Genomic DNA, 26,018 nt, shown 5'->3' with positions numbered 1-26,018 from the left:
ATACGGAAGGATAGCCTATTGTAGCATTACAGATTACAACGTTGTACCATACATCGGCGGCCGTTGTTGGGCCGCGGAGTATGCGAAATACCGTGCAAGCCGACCAAAATGCACGCGTGAGCGATAGTTTACGGTCATTGTGGGATTATCGCGATAAATTATTGCATGTATCGCAACTGCGCTTATCGGTATGCCGATAGTATTAATTGGGTCGTCGAGATTATTACCGGGAATGTATCAATAATAATTACTAGCTTGCCGGGGTGGAAAAGGATTTCCCTTGCAATCATAATCGACCACCTTCGAAAAGGAGCTCTCGCAAATAATCTATATAATTATATTTTCGTTTATCGAAGCCGTCATACGCAAACGCTAAATTGTGCTGAAACTAAACCAATAACCAAAATTATTTATGATTAATTATTTATTAAAATGCCCGATACATATTAACTAATTAACGAATAAAAATTTAATTAACGTATAATAATATGACAATTAATATAATATAATATCAATTTAATGTAAAAATATTATCAGTGGCAATATTTATTCATTTTCTATTATACAGAAATAATACAAAACAGATGATTACTGAAGCGTCTAAAAATTTAGCTAGACATAGATTTGAAAATAGTTTTGTTGAGTGATTAAAACAGATATATAGGACACTCAAACTGGTTGCTACCAAAACTTTTTACAGCGTTGCTCATTATGTTTGAGATTCCTTTGTAATTATTTTGATGTATTAACAAGATTATTTTCATACTTGTATCTAGTTAAATTTTTAGATACTTGAACAAAATCGTTCTTTCCGTGAATTCTCATTACAACAAAGTCCCAAGTCGTTAGCAAATGGCGTACTTGTACAAGATAGTGAGAATTTTTTGCGGTACATTAAGGGGGGACATTAAGAGATATTATCGTTGCGTTGTGCGAAGGGTTGAAAAGTGGCCCATACGGCCAGTCCTATGGATGGTTGAGTTTTCCATGGCGCGTACAATATTTAATGATCCCGTCCACTTCTACCGCCCTTTCATCGGCCACCGACGCGTACGATTAATCTATTACCTTCGACTAGCACGAAATTTCGAGTGGCTACTATCTACCGCCGCCCTTCCAAGGGTCACGTGGCCCGCACGCGGGGTATTCTACTCCAGTGGATACTCGTCATATATCCTGCGATCGTTTTCATGGGGGATTAACGACCGCGATGAGAACTCCGAGCCAATTAACATATCAATGACATTAAACGGATTCTCCCATTCCGATCTTCTCTAACTTGTTCGTATCAGCGTACGAATATATTTCTGTACGAAAGAATCTTGGTGGATTTATCAGCTTTTTATTAATATTTTATCTTTGCAGTATCCAATCAATTTTATTGGTTTTATATTTTACGATATGCAAAACATTTAATTATTAATTAATTATTAAAAGATTGATATAACTGTAATGAATGCTCAAAGTTCGAAGTATAATCTAAACTCAGGGTAAACTCGGGTAAGATGATCATATGGAAAAGATGGTTACAGGCTCTCAAAATGACTACAAAACTCTTTTGTTTAGCAATTATTAGAAAAATTACAGCCTATATACATCTTTCCCGTATGCACTGGAAAAAAAATTCATGAATTTGAATAAATATTTGTTTAGATAGTACCATTTTTTTACTTACAGTAAATAAATATTTGTTTAATTAAAAAACAATTACACTTCATTTAAATATTATTTTTTTTAATTGAATAAATATTTATTTTCTGCAAGCAATTGGTTCCGTTGGTACTAAATATTTAAAAATTTCGTAAATTCTTTTTTCATCGTGGCCATAATGTCCGGGTTTATTCTATTTTATTGTGTTTCTTCTGATAGCTTGAGATACATAAAATACGTTACATAAAATGTTCAATGTTAAATTAAGGGACATACAGCGTGAGTAATTTTCCCCCGGGGGGTAAGCTCTTTTTTTTCGCGAGCAATTGAGGCGTGTGAAGATTTCGGTATTGCTCGTACGTCCATATATCTCTTCATTGACCATGTACACCGAGTCGCGTGTGTGTGTTTGTTCTACATGCGTGGCAGTGTTTGCTCGATGCGTAGAGCTCAGCCGAGGGTGCGGGATGATACGAGCCAAATCGAGCACCACCCAAGTGTGCTTCATTTGTGGCGTAGCGGGCTGTGAAATTCGGGGATAGCGCTTTCACTCTATCTTCAATCGTCTCTCTCTCTCTCTCTCTCGAGCCGCTACCCCTCGATGGTTCATGATGATTTGTCGGCTGTCTGACCAGACGTTATCGAAAATTCGCGGGCAATCTTCCGCGATGATACCGATCTGGGGGTCTTGCAGAGCTTATGCAAAACCCGGTGTGTTACGTGAAGCGAATTATTTGTACTATGTCAGGTATATTTGTACTATGTCGGGCGTATGAGTATATATATCGGTCCAACATGTACACTGGAATTTCAATGAGTTACGGATAAATTTGTTATATTTCTCTCATGCAGCGGATATGTAGATGATACAGAGTTTAGCGAGTAAATTGCGTTTACGCGTCAACAACTGAATATTCCTTGAAATTTCATCCTGATGATATTTCCCGCTAAAATTACAGCACCTACGATAAATCGAGTATAGAAATAAAAATGTAGATTATTCCGAGATGAAAAGAGCGACTGTATAAATTTCAAAATAGAACTGTAGGTATAATGCGAATAATTAAGGATCTGGCAACCGTAAAATATTCGACCCCCTCGCGACTGACACGGCTTCGCAGGTTATAATCCGTCGGAAAATATAAAATGACAGCTCCGTCGGAGCATAAAACCAACAGGCCTGGAACAGAAAGGTACAGGTCGTTCTGAAAATCGAATATATACGGCCCCGCGGGGATGAAGCGGCCTTCCCCCTTATCCAGGGAGGTTTCGTGCTGGCGGAAAGCCGCGAGATCGTGTGTGCAAACAGCCCCCAGAGCAAACAAGCCCTGCACTCCGTAGTGAGCTTATATTATCTGTTTCGACGTGTACTTAAGGGATGCCGCGTCTCTTAAATCTTTCCCTAGTAACTACATTTGCCTTACGCGTTAGGCGTTTAATTACCTTTCGCATACATTGCGTTATGTTACGTTGAGGATCTAATTGATTTTAAGATTTACAATTTACATTTTACAATTACTTGAGAGAACTCGAAGAGCAATCATTTATTCATTAAGTAGTTTACGTCAAATTTATATCGTAAATTTGTATATTTTGAAAATTATTTTTATACTATTGTACAACAATAAATGAGCAGATAAGAGCCAAGTGAGAAGTTAGCGTTGATAAATTAACGATATATTTCTTACATAAAATTAAAATTAAATATTAATTCTATTTTTTTTTTAAATTTTTGTACCTTGAAAATTTCTTTCGGAATGGGAAGGACTTTTTCTTCTCGTTAAGTATCAGACATGGGTATCATGTTTAGGTCAATGACCTAGGAAATACCATTTCCATTTTTTGACCTGTATCCTTGATTAACTTGGAGCTCTAGACGAAGTTATGCGGTCTCATCTTTCCCGGTCTTATCCTTTCCCATCGATGTGCAATGTCACGCCTACGAGACCCTTGAAACTATCCTTGCGATACACAGGGAAAACTGATTAGAATTTTATTATCGCGAACGGCAGCGAGAGAAAAAAGGGGGGAAAACCTACTCTCGAAGAGCAGCATATGGCGCGGTCGCTCTCTTTCTCTCCCTCTCTCTCTCTCTTATGGCTTTTGAAGTTTCGGGGATGAAAGAGGCCGCCGTTCTTGAGTTTACTTGACTCTTGTGCCTCCCCCTCGGCCCCGAGAATTCTCTTCGAGGATACCCGTCCCTTGCTCCGCTTCTTCCTTCCTCCTCATTCCGTAGAGACCTTACTCACGAAACGAGCTACAATCCCTCGTTCTATCCCTCCGGAGTGCCCCGGAGTTGTCTTTTGGAGTCTCGGAACGACTACCGTTACGGAAGACGTTGGCCAAACATCCGTGTGAATCCTTCAGTCGAGCTAGAAATGCTACCGATGAGAACGAGCGAGCGGAAAAACAGAAATTTTTTTCAGAATATTTCTAGAAATTGATCTCGTTCTAATGCATTATAAATAATAATTGTTACTCTCTAAATCTGAATAAGTAGATAATCACTGATATCAGTATCTTAAGTATATCATTGGGTAATTCAATAAAATTCATTTGAAAAAAGGAAGAAGTTTGAGCATTATATATAATTGAAATATCGATATTTGCACGTCGGTCTTAATATCACATCGAATACACTAAAGCAAGATTAGGTTAGGAATTTGACGTTTCATTGATTAAATTTTACTGTGAATTTATTGATTATCCAGTGATATACTTGGAACTGACGTCAATGATTATCCATTCAGATTTAGAGAATAAGCAATTCTTACGTGTAACAATTCCATGTGTGCAAAAATTCGTTGAGACGAAATGTAACGTTGAGACGTGCGTTAAGATATAGATACTCGTACCATTGATCCTTGTAGCGATATTACAAGAGCAGGGATATGTTTTAGTAACAATCGGGGGTTCTCGAAAGGGACAAAGATACGAGCTCGGTCTTGGTAACAAGAACGAAGGGCTCCAGGCGTATATATCGAGCCGCAGGAAGTTGTCCCGGGATTCTTTCGCGTCGCTCTCCCTCGGTAACTTAAGGGTCCCATTTCGTGAAGTGGTTTCCTTCCTCCTCCTTCTCCCGCGTGCTCGAACTAATAGAAATTTCGGAGCTCGGTACCTTCGCATTCGGGTAATGCACCCTAAGTACTGCCATATAAGATAACAGTAAGTGGGGCGAACCTCGGGACGACGGATAACGTCTCGCCTTAACGTCGCGTCGCGCGGTTTTAGTCACTGTGAGTTAACGCGTGTCGGGAGTGCTTAATAATTTAAGACACGCGGGCGGCGCCTTTGGCGTCGCTCTCGTAATCGCGAATCAAGGAGAAGAACGAATTGGCGAAACTGATGGATCCGTTTGGCGACGCGTTACAACTCCTCGTTACATATCGATGGCTTTCGAGCTGCGATATTACTTCCATTCGCGAGACACTAATGTTGTATCATAAGCGAAGACTGATATGAATTGTCGTGGATAGTGTTTCGTGGTGGTTTGGTATTTCTCTCCCGAGTATCGACTATAGTTCGACTCTCGGGACATGCACCTACGTACACTATACACAGGATGGGTAGACTAAGCGACGGAGGTTGGTACTAAATCTCACCCTAAAGCATCCCTACCGAGCCACCCCTAACTACGCTACTAGTGCTCCTGCCGCCCCTCGTTCAGTGTCTCGCATTGGCGTAGGGCAGGGCACACTTTGCTGTTCGATATCAAGATATCGATATGTGATACACTATTTTTCATCAATTGTTTCCGTGAATTTTTTTTCTGTTTGATCAGATAATAATAGAGGAAACTTAAGACATACTTCTAAATATCGATATAAATTTGATATATCAACTATTTCTTAATCATAAGGAATAGAATTTAGTAAAGAAATTTCATAAATTGTTCGAAACTATCGGCTACAAATTTTTAGGCAGAAGAGAGGAAATTGTAGAAATTAAAATGAAAAAATGGCAGATTTAGGTAGTCTTCTTGTAATGCGGATTGCCGACCGTCGAGCAAAGGACCGATGAGATAAGATATTTTGAACAGAAATGAGATACGCGGTAAAGAAAAATAGAACATTGCAAGCAAACGAAGTTTGCTCGATATGGTACTCGGCTTTCTCCTTTTCAAGATCTCTTTCTCAGTTTGTACTCGTTTGATACGTTAATATGCGTAATTTACTATACAGTGGCTGTTGTTGCGACCATGTCGTGCAGTGATCGAGATTCGTTAGTCGATCTATATTTGGACAAATCGATTGACGAGAAAATACACCGCTATCCAGGCCTCTATTAAAGCTAATCGGGATTAATCTCGCGAATCTTACAACACGAGAATGCTTCTGTTCATGTCCGTCCTCGTCCTCGAGGAAATTGAATGGAATTAATTCGAAGGATTACACGTGGCAAGCCTGGTAATGATAAACCACCGAGATTCTTCGGGCATTTGCGCGATTGTACGTGGGAAAACTTGCTGAATTAACCTCGCTACTAATTAATTCAAATATCATATATTTATATTTATTTAATTATCTGTTTTATTAAATGTGGTATTTGATTTTATTACAGTTATCTTATAACCATATCAGAACAAGTCAATTAAATCGTTCTATCAGAGATCAATCAGAAAATCAGAAGCAAAATCAGTTAGCAAGAAAGAAAAAAGAAAAGAAAAGGAGTCATTTTTGGATTTGTTTGTATTCACACAATATTAGAGTTCAAGATAGAGCAGAATAATTCTCAGAGTAAAATTTCCAACCATCGCGTTAAGTCTGATAATTTCCGAAGGAAGTACTCTACGACGTGAAAGCGTACGGGGTGTTACTTCCATTTACGCCGCTTGGTTAACAAGAGGTCAGAATTAAGCCGTAGCTACTCGTCGCACGCTACTGAAAACGATTTCGTTTTCCGTTCGGCTTACGCCAGTGGTGCGGCCTCAACCCACCCCTATATACCCCGTCGCCCTGCAGTTAATGTGTTCCAGGGTGGAACCCTGCCCCCCTCCCACCTTCTCATCCCAATTTCAGTTCTCCTACCACCCGCTCACCCCCCTCCTTCGTCCCTTCGAACTCACCGAACCCGGGATCTCGGCTTTGCCTCCACGAGAGAACGTTTCTCTCTCTCTCTCTCTCTCTCTCTCTCTCTTGCTTCCTTGAAATCGCTCGTTCATCTCTCCCTCTCTGTCTTTTTCCCTCTCGTTCTTTCTTCCTTCCTCTGTCTGCCTCTCCCGCTTCCGTTGGCGTGCTACGATCCGCGACTCTCTTTGTTTTAGAAATTAGAAGAGGATTACCGGATCCCCTTTTCAGCTGCGCTGTTATTAACTATTACCTTTTAGCCATTCACCCTCGGACACGATATCCACGAAAGGGTTGTGACGGGAGAAATTAAATCGGTTTCTCGCGAAGGTTTTGCTTCGTCCGCGCTTTTTACCGCGTTTACCTTTCGGCGAAATATCACCGTTTTACTTCCCTCTCGCTGTATAAAGATTATCGCATATGAGTGTAATTATTTCCATCGTTCTCTTTGCTTTTTAGTAATTTCATGCCAAGTAGCGCATTGATTGGAATTTTATTACTTTTACTTCCACAAGTCTCTTATGAGATGGCGGAAATTAATTTGCCACAAAAGAGGAACAATCGATCTCTCCTCAAATTATATATATAAATTTATATATATATATGTTTACATAAGAGATTCTAAAGGAATTTTTGCTTATGTGCAATAATTTATTTATGCTAATTTATAAAGATTTTGCCAGCTGCATTATTCAACGTATATCGTATAATGATACCAGTTATGGTTTTAGAGCGCTTGAACTCGCGCGTCGTCGCTCGTAATGCTGCCGACGACGCGGAGACACCAAGTTCCGTTTTCTTGCCGGTCGACGTTTTTGTCGTGTTCCCCCTGTGCGCGTCGCAGGGAGAACGGAGTAGACGAGGAGAATCGACCTCCGACAGCCACGATCTTATTATTTTTTTCACGCTCTCTCGAAAGGGGAATCGTGCGGCGGGGACAACGGAGCAAAGAAGAGAAGAAGAGGCGTCCGGGTCGACGACTCTTCTCTACCTTTCTTTCTTCGTCTCCACTTCTCTCGGATCTTCTCTTTTACTTCTGCGTCTTCTCTTCCTCTCCCTTTATTCGCTTCGTCGTCTTTTACGCGACCTGATAAGGTGTAAAAGGAACGGGGCCGCCGATGTCGAGGAGGAGGCGCAGTTTACACAGTTGGCCAGGCGAGGTTACCTAATTATTTGTTAGCTGTCCAATGACGAAACGCTTCGAGGCAACATCGTGTCTTTTCTCTCTTTTTCTTCTTTTTCTATTAATTTTTATTATTCACGCGTTTCCTGATGAAATAAGGAAAAAATTCTTCGCGCTGCTATTACGTATAACGTCGTTATGAAACGATAAAATTCTTGATCACTTAATCTCTTGTTCTGTTTGGATCAGTTTAATTCAAAATCTAATTTACTTTCTTACTGTTATTTTATTAAATATGTTTTCTGATTTTTAATGGCTTTGTTAATGTAAGTGTTTTTTGTGAAAACTTTTCTTTCCTTTATACAGTTGGAAAATTTATGCTAAATTTAATACATTTTACATGAAACAAACGATCTATTCAAATTTTTGTGTTAGTTTAACACTAGATAAATAATACGTTAGAAAGTAATATAAATAAACTGTGTAACAATTAACGCAAAAAATGTAACACTGATACAATTTGTAAGCAATCATATTTTTTCATTGAAATTAATATTTATAATATGTTACATTAACACACTTTATTAATTTTTTAGCTTAGAGTTTACATTAAAATATATTTAGATGTTATTTGTTTACTTATAAATTGTGTTATTTTAACACAATAAGAAAGATATATTGAAGATCAAGTTTAACGTAAAATATTCAAATAACACAATCACGTTATGTTCAATTCATTATGTTAAATCTGTATATTTATTCATTATTGCATATCGAGAATGTGATGTTTTAAATACGCAATAAATTAAAATTAAATTAAATTAAATTAATACTCAGATATATTAAAAATTTGACACAAAGTTTTAAAATTTTAATAAAGTGGACCGTTTTTAATGCAAATATAAAATATTTTTAGTAATTTTTTGATCATATTGACTCAAACGATATGATAGTATAGTAAATTTGAACAGCAGGTTAATATTTAAAGATTAATATAGAACGTTGATCTCTTTTCTTATTTTTTTTCTCTAAAAATGAAAAGAAGAAATGCGAGACGTTTAGTCTTCCTTGTACGAGAAAACATTTCAAAAAAAGTTACCGTTTCTGTAAAGTATTTTCTTTGCCTATCTTATTTCTTCATCAAAATCCCCGATGTTGTCATCCGGATTGATCCAGCGATGGTTAAAGCGCTTTGCGATCCGATCTGAGAACACCATATGCTACCGATCTTGAGTTAGTCGCGTGGCACGACGAGTAACTTTTGAAATTTACAGCGACTGTATTAACGACGACCAGGGGTGCCGCGAGTATCACCGGAATCTCCCATGGTCCTCGCAACATCACTGTGAAGTTCTCGAATACGTCGCATTAGAGACACGTCGATCGCCAAAACTTGTGGCCTGGGGAGGTAAACGCTCTCACGTGAGACCGCCGTGTGATGATCGATACTCGAGTTGCTGCGCGTCCTCTGCTTATCAGCGAGTCGACAAACGCGAACTTGCGTAATTATTTAATTAAATTGTGTCATTATTTGCTACGGCGACTGTGCTCGAAACGGTGGATTGTTTATCTTATTAGTACATTTTCCGATTTGGAACAATTCCAATTGCAGAATTTCGTGCGCTACTTTTGTTCTCGGATATTGTTCTTAGGTACAGTTTTTCATTTTCTGGTTAACTTCTGGTTAGGCTTAACCTGATGATAATGTAAAAATTGTATTTTTCTGGCTATGGTTAATCACTAAACTGAACGGTTTTGTAGTGAATAACTTTTAAAGTTACCACTACAAAACTATTAGTTTAGTAATTAATCATAGCTAGAAGAACACAATTTTCTACATTAGCATCAAATTAAGTGAAGTTAAGTCCAAACTACAAGTTAATCGAATAATGAAAAATCGAGCCATATTGATATTGTTAAAAGACAGGAGCAATGATAACCCAATTTTTTGAGTTAAATAATATTTTGTTATTAACTGTTATATGTATCAAAATCAATCTATAGATCAAAGGAAACAACGTTCACATATTTAATACTTATAAATAATAAATTAAATTTGAGTCAAATTTAATATATTATTATTATTTTTTTAATTAAATTGTTTTAAATTTAACGCCATTGTTTAAATTAACATATTGAAGAGCAGTGGTAATTTACGCAGTAGAAATGATTAAAGATAACTCAAATTAAGTATAATTCATTATGTCGTTATGAATTTAACGGAGTACTGTGATAGTATAAAAAAATTTATGAGTAGCTACAGAGACGTTCACAAACAGATAAGAAGATTCATATTTCCTCCGGCTTCTCTATTAAATTTTTCCTCTTTTATATTTAATCAAAGTTCCATTATAAGAAGTAACATGAAAAATTTAAAAACAATTGACACAACAAATTTTGTGTGTAAAATAGACAAAACATTTTCTACTACATGCTTTTGATGAGGGTTTCAAAATTATAGTGGGTCCCTAGTTGGATCATTATCGTTCAAAACATAATTTTTTCTCATCGCTCCTAAAAATGTTTCGAAAAGCAGGTACAAACAAATCTCAAACTGTGTATTGACGCTGTCGCATTGTGGCGGTTGTCGTTTTACATGATTTTACTATCGTTACTAGCTTATTTAAAATAGTGTAAATAGCATCTTTATACCTGTACAATTTCAATAGGATGGTCATTAATTTTGACTGCTGACTGTTTGTCGACTGTTACTTTATGGCTCATTATGGCGACAAGTGTGTTCGCACTTTATCACCTTTCAGATACAAACACCTTGTTACATTTACACCGCCTACGTTTATCGATTTTAATTTAAACGCATTACGCGTTTTTACATGAAAATTTCAGAAGAATATACCGCTCTCCTTTTACGCTAATAAAATACCGATTAACCTGCGCCATAAAAGTTGATATTGTTCGCTCGCTCGTACGCTCGTGTCTTGAATCAAAATGAGATCAAGTGTCTTCAATAAAGCGGCCGTTCGCAATTGATGTCAATCGTCGCTACATTGTATAATGTCGAACTATTTAGCCACATATAAACGCAAATACTTATATTATGCCATTCCTGCCATCAGAATTTGATTGCCGACTTACAAATCGTCACATCGTCATAATCTTTCGTTTATAAACGATTGCATCGCGTCATTAGGTCCAAGTAAAGTCAGGTCAGATATTAATTGGAGGCTCGTCGACAATTCCCGGTCGATCGACTCTTTCTTCTTTTTCTCCTCTCTCTCTCTCTCTCTCTCTCCCTCTCTTTTTTTAACGAGCTTCGCCTGTCGTATCCGACGCTCGGGTGAGAGGAAAACTGGAACTCTCGCTCGTTTGCCAAGTGGGTTAGATTAGGTCGGGTGAGGTTAGGTAATTATAAACCTTCGGGCAGTCGCGTGGGTACGACACTAAAATTACTCACGAATATCCGACTAACGAGGCACCTTTGGCGCCACGAGATATCTCGTTTGTCCCCCTCCCTGACAGATTTTCCGAAATCGCGCGCGGTCATTACGGGATCTTCCTCCGCCATCATCCCCGCGAGCTCGCACGCGCAACGAAATGAAGATATTCTCGGCCGCGATATCATTAAACTTCGCCGGGCGCGGTAAACAACGCCATTTAACTTCGCGCAAAAGTTAAGCACGCCACCTTAAAATTCGCCGACGATCCATTATACAGTTCGGGCGAGGCTCGCGCCGAGCTTTTAATTAACTGGGCGTCGGCGAGATCGGACAGTTTCAAAGAAACTCGCAATGGGACTCGTTACAACGGGAACCCGTCGTGAAGTTTCCAGGTTTCCCCGTTTTACGGGGAATCATTCACGTGAGGGATGCATTTATGCATAATTTGCGGTTTGGATATTGGAATATAAATTCTACAAAGTCGCGGAGTCGATCGTAACTTTGATTATATATTTTGTCGTATCTTCGCCTGTAAGTTATTTTTTGGCATGTGTGGATGGATTTTATTAATAGCGAGATATATTTTGTCTATAACTTATTTACTACAACAAAACGACATAACTCAGAAAAGAAAATTTTCTAGAAAATGAATTGGAATGTTTCGTGACCATTAAAATTTTGGAGTATTAACCTTAAAAATTGTAGTGTAATAACTTTTAAAATATACTGTTCTTTCTTTCTTTTTTCTTAAAGTTTTTCTTCTTTTCTGTAATTAATTAAAAAATGACAATTCATGTCGTAGCAAATGAGTAGTATTTTATTTTTCTTGATACACACATACGTGGAAAGGAAATACCAAATGATATGTGTCTTACAAAAACTGTCTTACTGTTTAATTAAAAAAATTTTTGTCTACTCCAATAAAAGCGCAAAATTTTTAAATTAAAAGTAAGAAAATTTTTGTAAGTCATATCATTTGGTTATTCTCTAACCAAATTATGATTAGAACAACACAATATAACCACAATTTATTTAACAATTTATTACATAACACAGTTTATTCTAATAATCACAATTTATTGTATAACAGTTTATTCTAACCAAATTTTGATTAAACCAACACAATTTTTAAATTAAAGAGTAAGAAAGTTTTTGTAGCTCACATAGCATCAAAATAAATAGTTATTCGCATCAAACATTTCTCTCAATGTAAGGCAATAACGTAAGCAGTAGCAAATCGGAACTGTTGATTTTCTTAGTGATTACGTCTTACACCGCTTAAGCTTTTTGTGAGCCATAGCTTTAATCGCGAAAGAAGATGGAGATATATACGGGATAGACTCGATCTCGTCACGACCGCGTATAGTGACGCGTACTCTGAGGGTCGATCCTCTTTGTCCGTCCGTTGTTAGCGCCGCGAAGCTTTTTATCTCGTACGTCACTTTTCCGTGCGTATACGCATACGCACGCACGCATCCACCCACACGTTCCCGTCCTCCGAGATTCCGTCCTGCTCTCCTTCGCTCGCTCTCTTTCCGACTCAACAAGTGGACCGATGTTTTCGGCATGGTGCATAGCCTGCGGACAAGAGCGGAGCAAGAGAGAGAGAGAGGGAGAGAGAGAGAGAAAGCGATCCACCCACATTTTGCATTCGCCTTAGCTTGTCGTCGGTACAAACGTCTGCTACTTTGTGGGCAAAAACGGCCTTACGCGTTTAGGGGTTGCTTCCTGCGTGAACAGAGCGCTAAAAGGACGTAAAGGAATCATCGTCGAGTGAACGAACGAGAAGCGAGCGAAGCGATCGTACGGCAAGCGGCGATGGCGCGCGGAGTGGGGGTACTCTGTACTGTGTGCACGGGGTGTCGGTGGAAGGGATGGGAACCCTTAGCCGGTGCAGGGGGGTGGAAGGAGCCGTTGCGATCGCTTCCCCTCGCGACCGCGGCGCGTCAGTCTCGTCGCATAACTCGTGAAGAGAGGATCTCTCGCGCGTCCTTCGCTCTTCTTCGTTTCCTCGCCGCTTCCTCTTGCAACCGAGTATTCGCGACCAAGTGAATTCCAGTAGATACACCAGTGAACTCGCGATCGCAGCTCGAGAGCCGTGTGTCACTCGCTCGCGAGTTTCAAAGGAGATGCGGCGCGCGCGATAGGACGTGTTTCTTCTCTTTCTCTCTCTCTCTTTCTCTTTCTCTCTCGTGCCATCCGCGTTCTAACCTCGAAAAACGGCGATCCCCGACGCCATGCAGCTGATGGAGCGACGGCAGCGATCGCGCGCTTGTGCGTCCTGATGCGCGTTCACTACGCGGTGACGTTCCCGTGTCTCCCCGAGCGAGCGAATGAACGATTACGGCGCGCTAATGATTTCGCGCGCGGATCCACGAAGGGGACGAAAATCGTGCAGCTATATCGATAATCGGCGATAAGATACTCCGGTGTCCAGGTTTTTCCAACCGCGCGTCTCCTTTTACTCTCCTTCCTTCTGTACGTATATATATATACATATCTCTCTCTCTCTTTTTCTCTTTTCCCCTCCGTCTATACCACGTTCTCGAAATCGTGACAAGTGCGTGGTATGTTCGACCTGACGAGGGCGCGACTTTGCACTCCTTTCGACCATTCCCGAGCCGCAGAAGTCCGTTCTGCGAAGCGGATCCTCGTCACGTGACGACGCGTGCCCCTCTGGATCCCCTTTTCCTGTGCTGGCGGTGAGATTTTTCGCGACGATGACAACGGCGCGCGGTCGTTCGCCGCGAGACGCCGATGCCGCTAGGGTCTGACGTCGGAGCGTAATCGGTGACGCCGTGATCTATCTCGAACACTCCGCCGCGCTTCGTGGATCATCCGCGAGTCCAACGGCCACGTGCCCTGTTCCCGTATTGTGTTGCCGCGCTTGTCCCGCCTGTGAGTTATGCAGTCTAATACGATACTCCGCTCCGACGTCGGCAGTACGGAGAAACTGATGGGCAACAACAATAATCTCAACAACAACGGCTCGCCGGGGGCGGACATAATGTTCCAGATGGAGGACGAGGGCCTCACGCAGTTGGGCAGCGTCTTTCAATCGGCCTACCAGTCGATCGTGGGCGGCGGTCCTCAGGTAAAAGATCGAGGGACGCCCTCATTCACCGATCCGATTACTCGGACGGTACGATGGGAAGACTTTCCGAATTTGTCTTCAATATTGGAGATCCGTATCTGCGGGAGGGAGTGAAATAAAATATTAAAATCTTAAATAATATGTTATATTTAGTTCATCTGTTTCTTTTCTTTTTTGTGAAAATTATATGTTTCGCAATTTTTATCGAGCCAATCGTGTTCCGTTTTTCTTGCATTTCGTCGCATGGGAACGTCTATCTGCGCAGGAGGGACTCGAATAAGTAAATAAATAATCAAATAAATAATATATTATATTCGGTATATCTATTTGTTTTTGTGAAAGTTATATTTGTCGCAATTTTACCGAGTGAATCGTACTTCGTTTTTCCTGTATTTCAGTATTAGGAATCCATCTGCTGGAGGGGCTCTTAATTAAGGCTTTCCAAATTTATCTTCAATATTAAAGATTTATATCTATCTGCGGGAGGGACTTATAAATAAATAATTTAAGTACCGTAAATAATTTATATAATATTTAGTATATCTATTTACTTTCTGAAATCATATCTATCGTAATTTTATCGAACAAATCATGCTCCGTTTCTCCTGCATATCGAAGTAGCGGAAATTATCGATTGCGATTGATGTAATTTGGAAAATAGATTTGGGCGTTTAATTCATTGGCATAATCGATGCGATTTTCTCTTTAATCTATATAAAGAGGAAAGTAATTTTCAGTAAGATCGTTTTCTCCTTATTTCGATATTATTATTTCGCTCTTCGAATCTCTCATTTATAGCAATTTTGAAACCGACGCTTCTGACTCGGTAAAATACGATTTCGTTCGCGTCCAATGTAATTTAATCTATACGGTATCACCCGATACCGATGTGTGCGCGTATAACGGGGGAAAGCGGGAAAAATGGTATATCGCGAGGAATCTTTCCGACAGAAGAGGCGAGCGGAACTTTCCGCGGAAAATGTAAATCCCCCTTGAGAATCCCGGCGACGGAAGAGAGTCTCGGCGCGGGAAAGACGTTTTCTTCGAAAGCGGATTGCGCGTCAATCGTGAATAGGAGGGGGGGGGACGATTGAAGAGACGGTACACGTTTTACGATTTTTCCCCCTGTGCACCCGACAGAGCGTGTGGAGCACACGCTATCGGCACAATGACGTCAGAATTACGTCACGACATGGCCGCTCTCACGTGGGCGGGCTCGTTGTCGTTCGACTCGCTCTTTTTGCGTCCTTCCTCGATTGTATAGGGTGCTCTAAAAATTTTTACGACCCTGCGCGACGAATTGCGTGTTCCCCCGATATAAAATCGGGAACGGAACGGCGACCTTTCGATGAAATATCGGACGCACAAACTCGCGAACTGTCCTTCTCCTGTGGTCCGCGCATACCGTTCGATTGAAATTGATGGTACGCGCTAACTTTCCAGCTGATTTGAATAAACGACGGCTTGGGCTCTCTAGGTTGCGACCTAATATGAGATCCTTGAATGTCAGAGGGCGGTTGACGCGGGTTTAGCTGCATATTGTTTCGGGAATACTTTTCCAAAACCGATAGGTCGGAAGACGCCGGCATGGAATATCGCGCTTCCTCGAAACTAGAACAGGCGATATCATTCTGCGCGCCCTGGAGATAGGATAAATCCTACATCCTGTCGAGATAGCGTATCCTTTCTTCCCGCGCTATCGACTAATATTGCTCGCTCTAGTTTCACAATGTAATCTCTGCCTGCCTTACCGCCCGATCCCCGTATTGGGCGTGTTGTATCGTCGGCGGGTGCTTATCATTCAAAAATAAATGAATGTAACTCGGCCGAGTCGGATTTGCTTAGAGTATTAGAACCGAGATAACCGAGAGAACCGGATGAGGACGCGTTTTTCATTGCAAATTTAAATGTGGAAAATGACTTCAGTATATGTGTGAGTGATTAGTTTTCCGTGTAGAAGTATAATACCCTACACTGCATACAAGTAGGGGTACAGGATTGTCACAAAATTGCAAATCCATTCCAAAGAATTTTGCAAAATTTTCTGGAAAATTAAAATTCTTGGCTTTAAAAGAATTTAATATACGTACATCATACCTACGCAGTCTTGGAATGCTATCAACTCGACAATTAAAAATGCAAGCAGTGTCAACTATATTAATAATAATTTAAATTGCTACACTGAAAGACATTTGAAAATATCTGAAATTACATCTGAAAATAATTTTGTAGGAATCTTAAACATGATGAGCAAGCTGCAAAATGTTTTGATATTCTAGCAATCAATTTTGTCATCCTATCTGTTTTCTAGTGATCTAGTAATATTCTTCAGATCTGTGTCTAGCTAAATTTTTAAATTCTTCAGCAAAATTGATTGACTCAATTTATAGATTGACTCAACAAAATATCTAACGGTTTCCTGAAAGAACTACAGATTTCTAAGTATTATTATTTATATTATTAAGTTGGAGAAAATTATGAATTTCTGTTTGAAAGAAATCAAGGAAAAATTACGGAATTTTATGATGGGGAATTTGTGACAACCTTGAAATACGGGTGTACAACACCCATTCAAACGTGTAGTATAGCGTTCATTTTTACATGGAAAATTAAATAATGCACATATACCAAAGTCCCTTTTTGCACACTTGAATTTGCAGCGTTCGCTTAAGTGCGCCCTCCGAGCAGGACAGAATATATCGTTGCCAAAATATATCCACGCTCGGGATTCCGACGCGGATCGCGGTGCTCTCGGCAGCGCGATAACACGGCCGGCTTGTAAGAATTTCGCGAAATCAGAAATTCGCTCGTCGGCGACGGGGGAGAGGAATATCGCGCCGGGAATGCCGGGACTGCAGTCGCGGCGGAGGGGCGGGAGGGACAATGTCTATTCCGACATTGCGAGTCAGCGCGTATACGGCGAAGTGACTCATCATCCCCGCATTGTTTCGTTAAATGGAATTTCTATCTAATTTAAATGCGGCTTAGCTAGAAATAATGCGATTATGCGTTAGCTTATTCTGTTTGTTAATCTCCTTTGCACACCATTGTTACCCCCGTCGACGGGCGAGGGAGATGGGCGGCGGAGGGTGATGCGCGAGGAAGGGAAACGAAGAGACCCCCTCCCTCCTCCCTCCCCCTCCCCTCTTGCCCCGCTTTTACGTTCCCCTCTCGCCGACTTGCCATTTTGTACGGCACTGTACATTATTTCAGTACAGTCTACACAGCCGCTAGATCCTCTCCGGCTTATGGACTGTTCGCAGCGGTTCTCCTTTTCGACCTGCGACTGCAAATTTAATCTGACTATCCTTGGATTTTCTCCACTTAAGTAGGATTAGTCTACGGAATGTTTAATTTAATTTTTAAAATGTTTTTTCTTGTGATTTAGAAAAATTTCTTTCTTTTTTTTCAACCGATTTAAGAATATTGACTGAAACGTAAATGGATACGGGCGTTGATACAATTAATGGAAACTTGTCGTAATTGTAAATTTAATTTTCTACTGCGATGCCGTACGTACCAAGTTCGCCGTTTTCTAACTGAATTATGACGGGCGATAATGCGTCAATTAAGCCGGGAGCTTGTAACGTTACTGCACAAAGGAATCTAATTTACTATTCCATTTTTAGAATATCGGCATTAGGTCTAATGGCGCGATCTGTAATTACTTATTCTTGACTGGGCGACCTCTTTTTCATTTTCTCCGCCTTTGGGACCGGCTCGATCGGACGACTTATTAACGCTAACGGTACAAAAGCATTGTAATTATGCCTCTCGCGTTATGCCGAGCAAAAGACGTATTTAATGACGCAAAGCGTTACGAGACAAATGAGATCGAGTAGGTCACGCATTTACGCTGTGTTAGATCGACAGCTGTCGGTACATTATTTCAGTATCTTCATCATCAATTTCAATTCACTTAATTGCCGCTTCTAAGAAAATAAAACGAGTAATAATGACTAATCGATGGAATCGGAACTACGGGACTGTATTGCAAAAGTGAAGTTTTCGATACCTGCAATATTTTAAATGTCACTAATTATTAAAGTAGGTAAATAAAAAGATTATACAGTTACGTCGTTAGTTTTATATCGATTATACATAATTAATAATACAATGTGAACTGAAAATGAACGTAAAAACGGATAATACAAACAAAGTTATCACTTGCAGGGTAGTTGCTCGAATTCCATTGGGATAGATCTTTGTCGGTTTATTTTTTTATCGAATTTTTTTTTTTTTCTAGTAGACCATCACGTCAGATAAACTTAATATTTGCAACTTATTTCCCGCGATTGTTTTGACCATAGAAACCGCTTCGCTGTTCGTTCGTGCGAGGGGAAAACTGCACGGTGCGTTGCAACGAGAATTCCCAGGGCCGTATTTCGCGGAAGTCACTCCGGATTAACTGCATTAAAGTTTCTCCGCGGCTCCCTTAAAATATTGCAACGGCTTAAACGTTTTTTAACGCCGAAACTTTTGCCTCCCTCGATTTATTCGAGAGCGAAATTATCCGTTATTTACCGAGCGAGAGAACGGTAGGAAGGAGGAGCGGTGGTGGAAGTATTCTTTCTCTTTCTCTCTCCGTTTCTCACTTTTTTTTTTCTTGGCTTCCCTCATCTCTCGGCGGCGCTTTCGTGTGTCTGGCGAAACCAGTTTTTGATCGCGCCGGGTTAAGGGCGGCCATTTCCGGTCCGCGCGCGCCTTCCTCTCTCCTTCTCTCCGTCCCTCTCCGCGTCCCTCATATCCGGTACGGCACTTGCAACGTTTTAAACCCGCTGCTCTCTCTGGTACACTCGGACGACCTTTTTTTCCCCCCCGAGAGCTTGTCGAGCGTAAAATCTTCCCCGGCGCGGCGCGGCGCGGCGCGGCGTCGGGACGACGACGGGAGGGGCGACGGCGGCGCTCGAAAAATAGGCAAAAAATCCACCTTCATTATGAAACGTTATCTTTCTTTACGTCCGACTTAATTAGCTCGCCGCGTCCATTTTGGGGTATTACAATGCGCGGACCTGGAGTAACCTCGGGTGAAAATTAAGTCGCTCGTGCTGTCGCACGTGAATCACTTTGATAAATTAAGCTATGACGATAAAATTCAATTTGATTTTCCGCCGAGTGGCCACCCTGTATGTAATTTTGTGTGGGTTTTTAATTTTTTTTTTCTTTTGGAGGGAAAAAAAATTAATCGAAGAAATTTATTTGTATTTGCCTCGGATAATAAGTGGATACATGCAACAGACGTTTGCATTTATTCGGTCGTTTTACGACGTCGCGTTGAGACCTGCCATTTCGACGTTATTAATGAAGATTCATATTACGTGCTTCGCCGCGATGGCGCGTTTCTCTCTATAAGCTCGTTTCAGCCGGATACAGAGGAAGATAGAGCTAAGAAAAATAACACACATCTACCTCGCCGCATAATAAATGGCTTGTCATAACTGCTCCCATTTTTGCATAATCCTATCATGGATTAATGAACTCAATTTCTTCGTGCTTCCACAGCCGTGACAATTTGGAAGCTGCACGATCCTTTTCGTATCTCGGTATCTCTTTTCGTACGAAAATTCGATTAATATGCAGTATATAACGTATGCATATTCGGATTTGTCGAAACGAATTTCTCGGGGCGAACGGGAAGAAACACGAAAGCGAAAGTGGCTGTCGATTACGGTGGTCCAGCGACACGCCCGCTTCAATTAAGATGAAAATTTGAGAGGATCGCGCGCGCGTGCAGGCCGGATTGGTGAGATCGTGAAAGCCGCCGTCCTCGTCGTCCTCGTCGTCGTCGTCGTCGAATCGTCGTGGCGTTTGGCGTTTTACGAGCGATCCACGCGCGGTCGATCGTCAGGAAAATAACGCTCGCGCGCGCTCGCTTTGGAGGTCGGTGTAATTGCCTCGAGAAAGAGAGAGGAAAAAAAAAAAGAAAGAATCAATGAAACCGATAGGTCCGTTACGTCGCTCCGTTTCACCTGCCTTCCCACGGTGCGCGTTACCGGTGTGGCCAAATTTACTCCGAGTAGAAAGGTCCGAGTGGTGGTCGTGTTGATGTTATACGTGTATATTGCTATCACGTATGAATGTATGAATTTGTATCTGAATTTCTGTTCCTCCGGAACGTTTTTATGAACTGGCAACAAAATAATCGATAATGTGGAATAATGTGGAATTTGTTTTTTCAACGTGATTCGTATTAAAATTTTACCCAGATGGCTCTTAAGCTATGGCTTTTATTCGATTTTCTCGCTACTACTTGCTCGTTCGGTTTTTATTTTAAGAAATTGAAAGGAATGTTGTTGTTCCATAGAAAAATGTTGGCGATGAGAGCCACTGATCACGCGAGTGCTAGGTTAAAAGCGGCAATGAATAGAATTGATATAAATGGGACGGCGACCTGGCTTCAGTCTCGAAGTTGATTGTTTTTTCTTTCCTCTACCGTCGAATTGGTCGACAAGTGCCACTTTATTATCGCAACGAGTTCGTTACCGTGCTTTTACCGAATTATCCGTATGAGGTCGATTAAGGTAGAAAAATTTGCGTCCGCGAAATACACGTACCTTCTCTGTAGGTGTTAATGAACAGATGATTCTGCAATCAAATAATTTTTATTTTTATTTTTTTCATAGAAATTTTATTAGTCTGTCATTAGGTATTATTTTCATAAACAATTTATCCTTGATCTTTCATATATTGTTTTACAATAACATGTGCGAAATAATTTTTAAGAAATGACGATAGAAATTCGATAGAAATTATATCGTTACTTTTACGAATTTTAGCACTAAATCTCGCTGAATTATCGCGCTCCTTTCTTTGAAATTATTTCATAACGTAAAATAATGAGTGGAAGATCAGAAAGAATGATATCTAATGACAAACTAGTAAAAATTTTATTGAAATAAAATTATTCGACTACAATAGTTTCGGCATTGTAATTACAATCTGTTACAAAATATACTTTCCTTGGTGAACTTTATCTGGATCTAGTGAAAGAAACGAGATCCGCAGCGCCGTCCACATTCTGACTCGCGTTGGGCAATCGCGAAAAGCTAGACACTAGGAGTCGCGGAAATTCCATGACGGCGGCAGTTCCGGTCGATCGTCGCCGCCCATCTCGTAATCTATGGTTGGGATTAGCATTAGTACCCGACACGTATGCGTAACCCATATGATCGCGCTTGTAGCTACAAGTTACACGCGCGCGCGCGTACGTATGTGTACACGTACACGCTCGTATGCGCACGCCGTATCTACGCTGCTCTTCTCTCCGTTTATCTCTCTCGTGCTTGCGCGCGATTCTACAGTTTAGCACGACACACACACACACACACACACACACACACACACACACACACCCACCCACATATATATATATATATATTACTTCAAACTATATACAAATATATATGTGTGTATATATGTATATGCGCACACGCGCGTCTAAACAGATACGATAGATACGATGGCTACAAACATATTCGCGCGCGGCGGCGCGCGCGAGGTATAATTAGACGCGGCCTAGAGCCGTACTAATAGCGGTATCCTAGGACCCCAACACACGTCTACCGATATATCCATTGCTGGTAACCATTATCCCCGGGTTCTGTTTGTGCGGATACGTCGCCTCCGGGACACGCGTACTCCGTACATACACACATACACGCAGGAGCGCACGCGTGTCCGCACGTGCGTTGTTTCTCTGTGCACGCGCGTGTTTGCACGCGCGCGAGAGCATGCATTTGCCTGTACCTACCGTTATATGCGTTGCGCATATTCTGTGTGCATATATGTACTTAAGTCAGCGTGCACGTATGTGTGGTGTGCGTGTGTGTATGTGTGTACGCACATACGAAACGTACGTGCGTCCGTGTGTGCATATTTATGCCTGTGTGTGCGCGATACTAATGAAGCCGCGCGCTCTACGCGATTATGACAATTAGCATCAGCGAGTTCGAGCGGTCGAAAAATAAGAAACGTACGTATAACGATTGGCGACTCCATACGCGCTCCCGTTTGATGTATATTTTCGGTCGGCTTGTGCTATAAATGTGGAAGGCATATAATCGTAAATTAATACCCGGGCAGTTACGGCTGCGACTCTATTCCACGTTGCACTCCGAACGCTTATAAAGTATTCAAGTACTCTGTTTGCGCGCCGCTTTCAGTTCCCGATTAATTTCGATGAAACTGATAATCCTCAAGATTCGATATTATTTTTTGTAATTTATTAGAATTATAGATATTTGCAGAAATTTACTTAAAAAATTGCTATGTAATTTTTTTCTTTTCAAAATATATGGATACTGTTTCAATACATTTCTTCGTGATATTGATACGTTTATACAAATGTTTGAAAAACAAAACTTAACTTTTATGGGAAAGTCACTGTAGCACTAAAATAATATTTTGAGGCAAGAAATAGAATGGGAAAAAAAAAACAATGAACACAAATCTTACTTAAAAAAAAAGGTGTACATGGAAAAGAAATTTATGAAATTTTTACAATAAATATTTATTCGATTAAAAAAAAATATTTTTAAATGTAAGTATCATTTTTTAATTACATAGATAAAAATTTCATAAACTTTTTTTCGGTGTAAAATTTTAAAAATACAAAAAGACCCGTCGTCTAACAATCAATAAAATATTTATAGATTATCTGTTTATTTAAATGAAAATCTTTTTATATTTATATCTGAATAGGGAAGTACTTTTAGTTTGACATCTTTGTCAATTTTTAGAGCGCGAGCTGCGCTAGTTGTTCGCGCGTCATCTGACGGATGAATACTTGATGCCGAAACTTTACTTTTCCGAGTTTCTTTCATGCTGTCAAATATTTTATATATATATATATATACACGAACGAAGTAAAACGGCAGTACGCTAAAGCGACTGAAAACGCCACCATTAGGAAGTAACTATGCGGCGCCGGATATCTCGATTATCTTCCAACGATCATCCTCCCTCTGAACCGGCGCGTGTATACACGAACGCTCAGGCATATGCATACGCGAATACACGCATGCACACACATGCACACACACGGGTGCGCATTTCCTCCGTATATCTACCAGCGCAATATAGCAGCAACGTCACATACGAGCCGCGTATGCTGATCTGCTGCGCGCGTGTCCGTGTCTGCGAGTACTGTACGGACACCATATATACGTCCGATTATTAGTGTGTCACACACGCTTGATTTGGTAGCGGGCTTATAACGCCCGCTATAGCGCCGAGAGGCGCCAGCTGGATGTGTTTCGAAACATATCCTCCAACGCATCCCCCCCCCTCCCTGAACGCGAACCTCCCTCTCGCGTATACGTTTGTTCCCCTGATCCTCCGTCGATCCTCCGTTCGCGCTGATGATGATGGGACTTGCGATGTGTCGCGATGCCGCGTTAGACCGCGATTTCGACCTCGAAATAATCGAGATTTTCTGGGGGAAGTAAAGTGTCGTGAAAACGAGGTGATACTATATCGAGCCTTAGGTGGGAATAATCGATACTGAACTTCGAAAGTCGTGCTTATGAATTTCCTGTAATATCATATAATTACGTGTAAAGCTACCTGTACATATTTCGCAAATCGCAAAATGCAATATAGTTTGCAAATATATCTATATAGACTGGCCTGTTACATTAGTTGCGTTCAGCAGAGAAAGCAGCTTTGAGACTGTTGTAAAATTCTTTGATGTATGTTGTCCTTAATTCTTCACTAGATCTAAATGTATAAACCAATCGTATTAAAAATTGTACAATAGTCGTGCAAAGCTGCTTTTTCTGCTGAACGCAGCCATTATAACTTCATCGCGCTGCGGCGATTGCGTTGATCAATGTAGAACAGCAAAGACTTTGTATTCGTTGATTTATCAGAGATTTACCCTTTTCATAAATTTTCGTGATATGGAAAATATCAGACAGTAAGTTTCTCTAACCTGCTTAAATTAAAATGTCAACGCTGTTCAATTCATTGCGGTTGGTTTACATCTGCGTGTATCTTGTGTGCAGTGATACGTCATCATTCTACGTTTTGCGATTTGCGAATTATGCAGAAGCTAACTTTACATTGCAAACATTGAAAATTATATCAATTCTAATTATTTTTCTGCGATGATATACATTATTTCAGCGCAGAAGTGATAATTATGAATTTTATATTAATGTGAAACAGACCTCCACGATCTCGTAATCGAAATTAGACACGGCGTACGGTCGTGCGTGCATTTTAATTATCATTCGCAACGGCAGGGAATTTATAGTCATGCTAATTGTGTACGGCGTCAGTATTGATACACATCGTGCGACGGCTTGCACGATCCGCGTGCGCCAATAACACAGCGTGGAGAATTTATTAACATGGTCGTAGGACAGGGAATACGAGGCCGTTTAACGGCGTTGCCAAACGGCGAATGCGATGGATTAGGCATTAGCAATGAATCGCGATTACACCGTTTCCGCCGATGGCTGCACCACGGGTGGAACCACCGATGTGGCTCTTTCATCTTAGTATCGTGTATGAGTGGGCGTCGCCCGTGACGACACGACGGGATACAGTTCGACCGTCTATCGCGCTCCGAGATTTCCGTGCACTCGCACTGTCCGCCGGCCAGCGGACGCCGGCCAGCGAACGGTGGAACGTACACACGCACGAATCACCGTGCCGTAATTACACGGTCCCCGGCCCGTAAGATATGTCTTCTAATAACGGTCCCGTTCTCTTTCTGTTTCAGGTGAGTTAACAGTTCCTCTCTCCATCTCGTGTGCCGATTAGTAGCCGTGAGCGCTCGCCGCGCCGGTGAGAGATTTATATCTATATTTCTCTGTTACGCGGCGTCCTTTTTTTTTCTCCAGTTATATCCTCCAGTTGTAATGATCTTTGCTGTGAAATTTTTTATTTCACGCTCTTTCAATTTTTCAACTTAACTCTATCGTTTTCGATCGCGAGAATAGAATCTGTAATTAGCTTAACGTACCGACACGAGTATTTAAATATGTATCTAATAAATATTTAACGCAATTATATTTAATATTTGCACAGCAAATTTCATTGTTTAATATCAATAATTCGTTTCTTTCGAATATAAATTAAATACGTTTCAACTCATTTATTTAGTCTTCCTCAGTTTATAATAGTTGCAATATTCTTTTCATTCAGTAATTATTTGTACTTGGCGACTAAATTGTCAATTATATATAAATTATACTCGTACCGAGGTAGTTGGATTAAGAACGAGTTAAAATATGATTTCGAGATTTTCTAAAGCTCGAAGTGAAATACATCGACTCGAAATACTCGAGAACTCGAGTCGAGCTAGCGAGTAGCGAGGTAGACGAGGGGGAGCTACTGTGAAAAAAGAAAAATAAAGACGCGTATAGGGACCTGAGTCCGCTCCGGGGCGAAAGAAAACGATGGAAACATGGCGACTTTCGGGCCATATGGCGTTTACGGGTGCCCAAGCACCGTAAACTTTCATGGACGTAGTCTAATCTCTCTTTTTCTCTCCCTCTATCCACCACCGGCCCTCTTCCTTGCGAGAACAGAAGCCTTAATCAGCGACCGCCAGACTCTTAAAGGATGACGAGTGGTTTCAGCTGAAAGTCACGGAGGCAAAGGTTCTTCGCCCTTTGCGTGTCTAGGTCGGGCTCGCATTGTTCCAGAAAACTATTTTATTTCCCAACTCGTTCGATCTG

General features: G+C 40.8%; 1 protein-coding gene across 1 annotated transcript in view; it reads left to right on the top strand.

Moving 5' to 3' along the window:
- The window catches only part of LOC147908219 (uncharacterized), a 59,020-nt gene extending 33,328 nt beyond the window's left edge, over window positions 1-25,692 (top strand). The window contains exon 6 of the mRNA XM_087410511.1: window positions 25,058-25,692. Coding sequence (XP_087266637.1) covers window positions 25,058-25,066 — 9 coding nt within the window. The 3' untranslated portion in view covers window positions 25,067-25,692. The remainder of the gene's footprint in view (window positions 1-25,057) is intronic.
- The last annotated feature ends 326 nt before the right edge of the window (window positions 25,693-26,018 follow it).

Source organism: Acromyrmex echinatior, chromosome 10 (assembly GCF_024713525.1).
Source record: "Acromyrmex echinatior isolate Ae372 chromosome 10, ASM2471352v2, whole genome shotgun sequence".
NCBI lineage: Eukaryota > Metazoa > Arthropoda > Insecta > Hymenoptera > Formicidae > Acromyrmex > Acromyrmex echinatior.
This window is presented reverse-complemented; position numbering and strand designations above follow the sequence as displayed.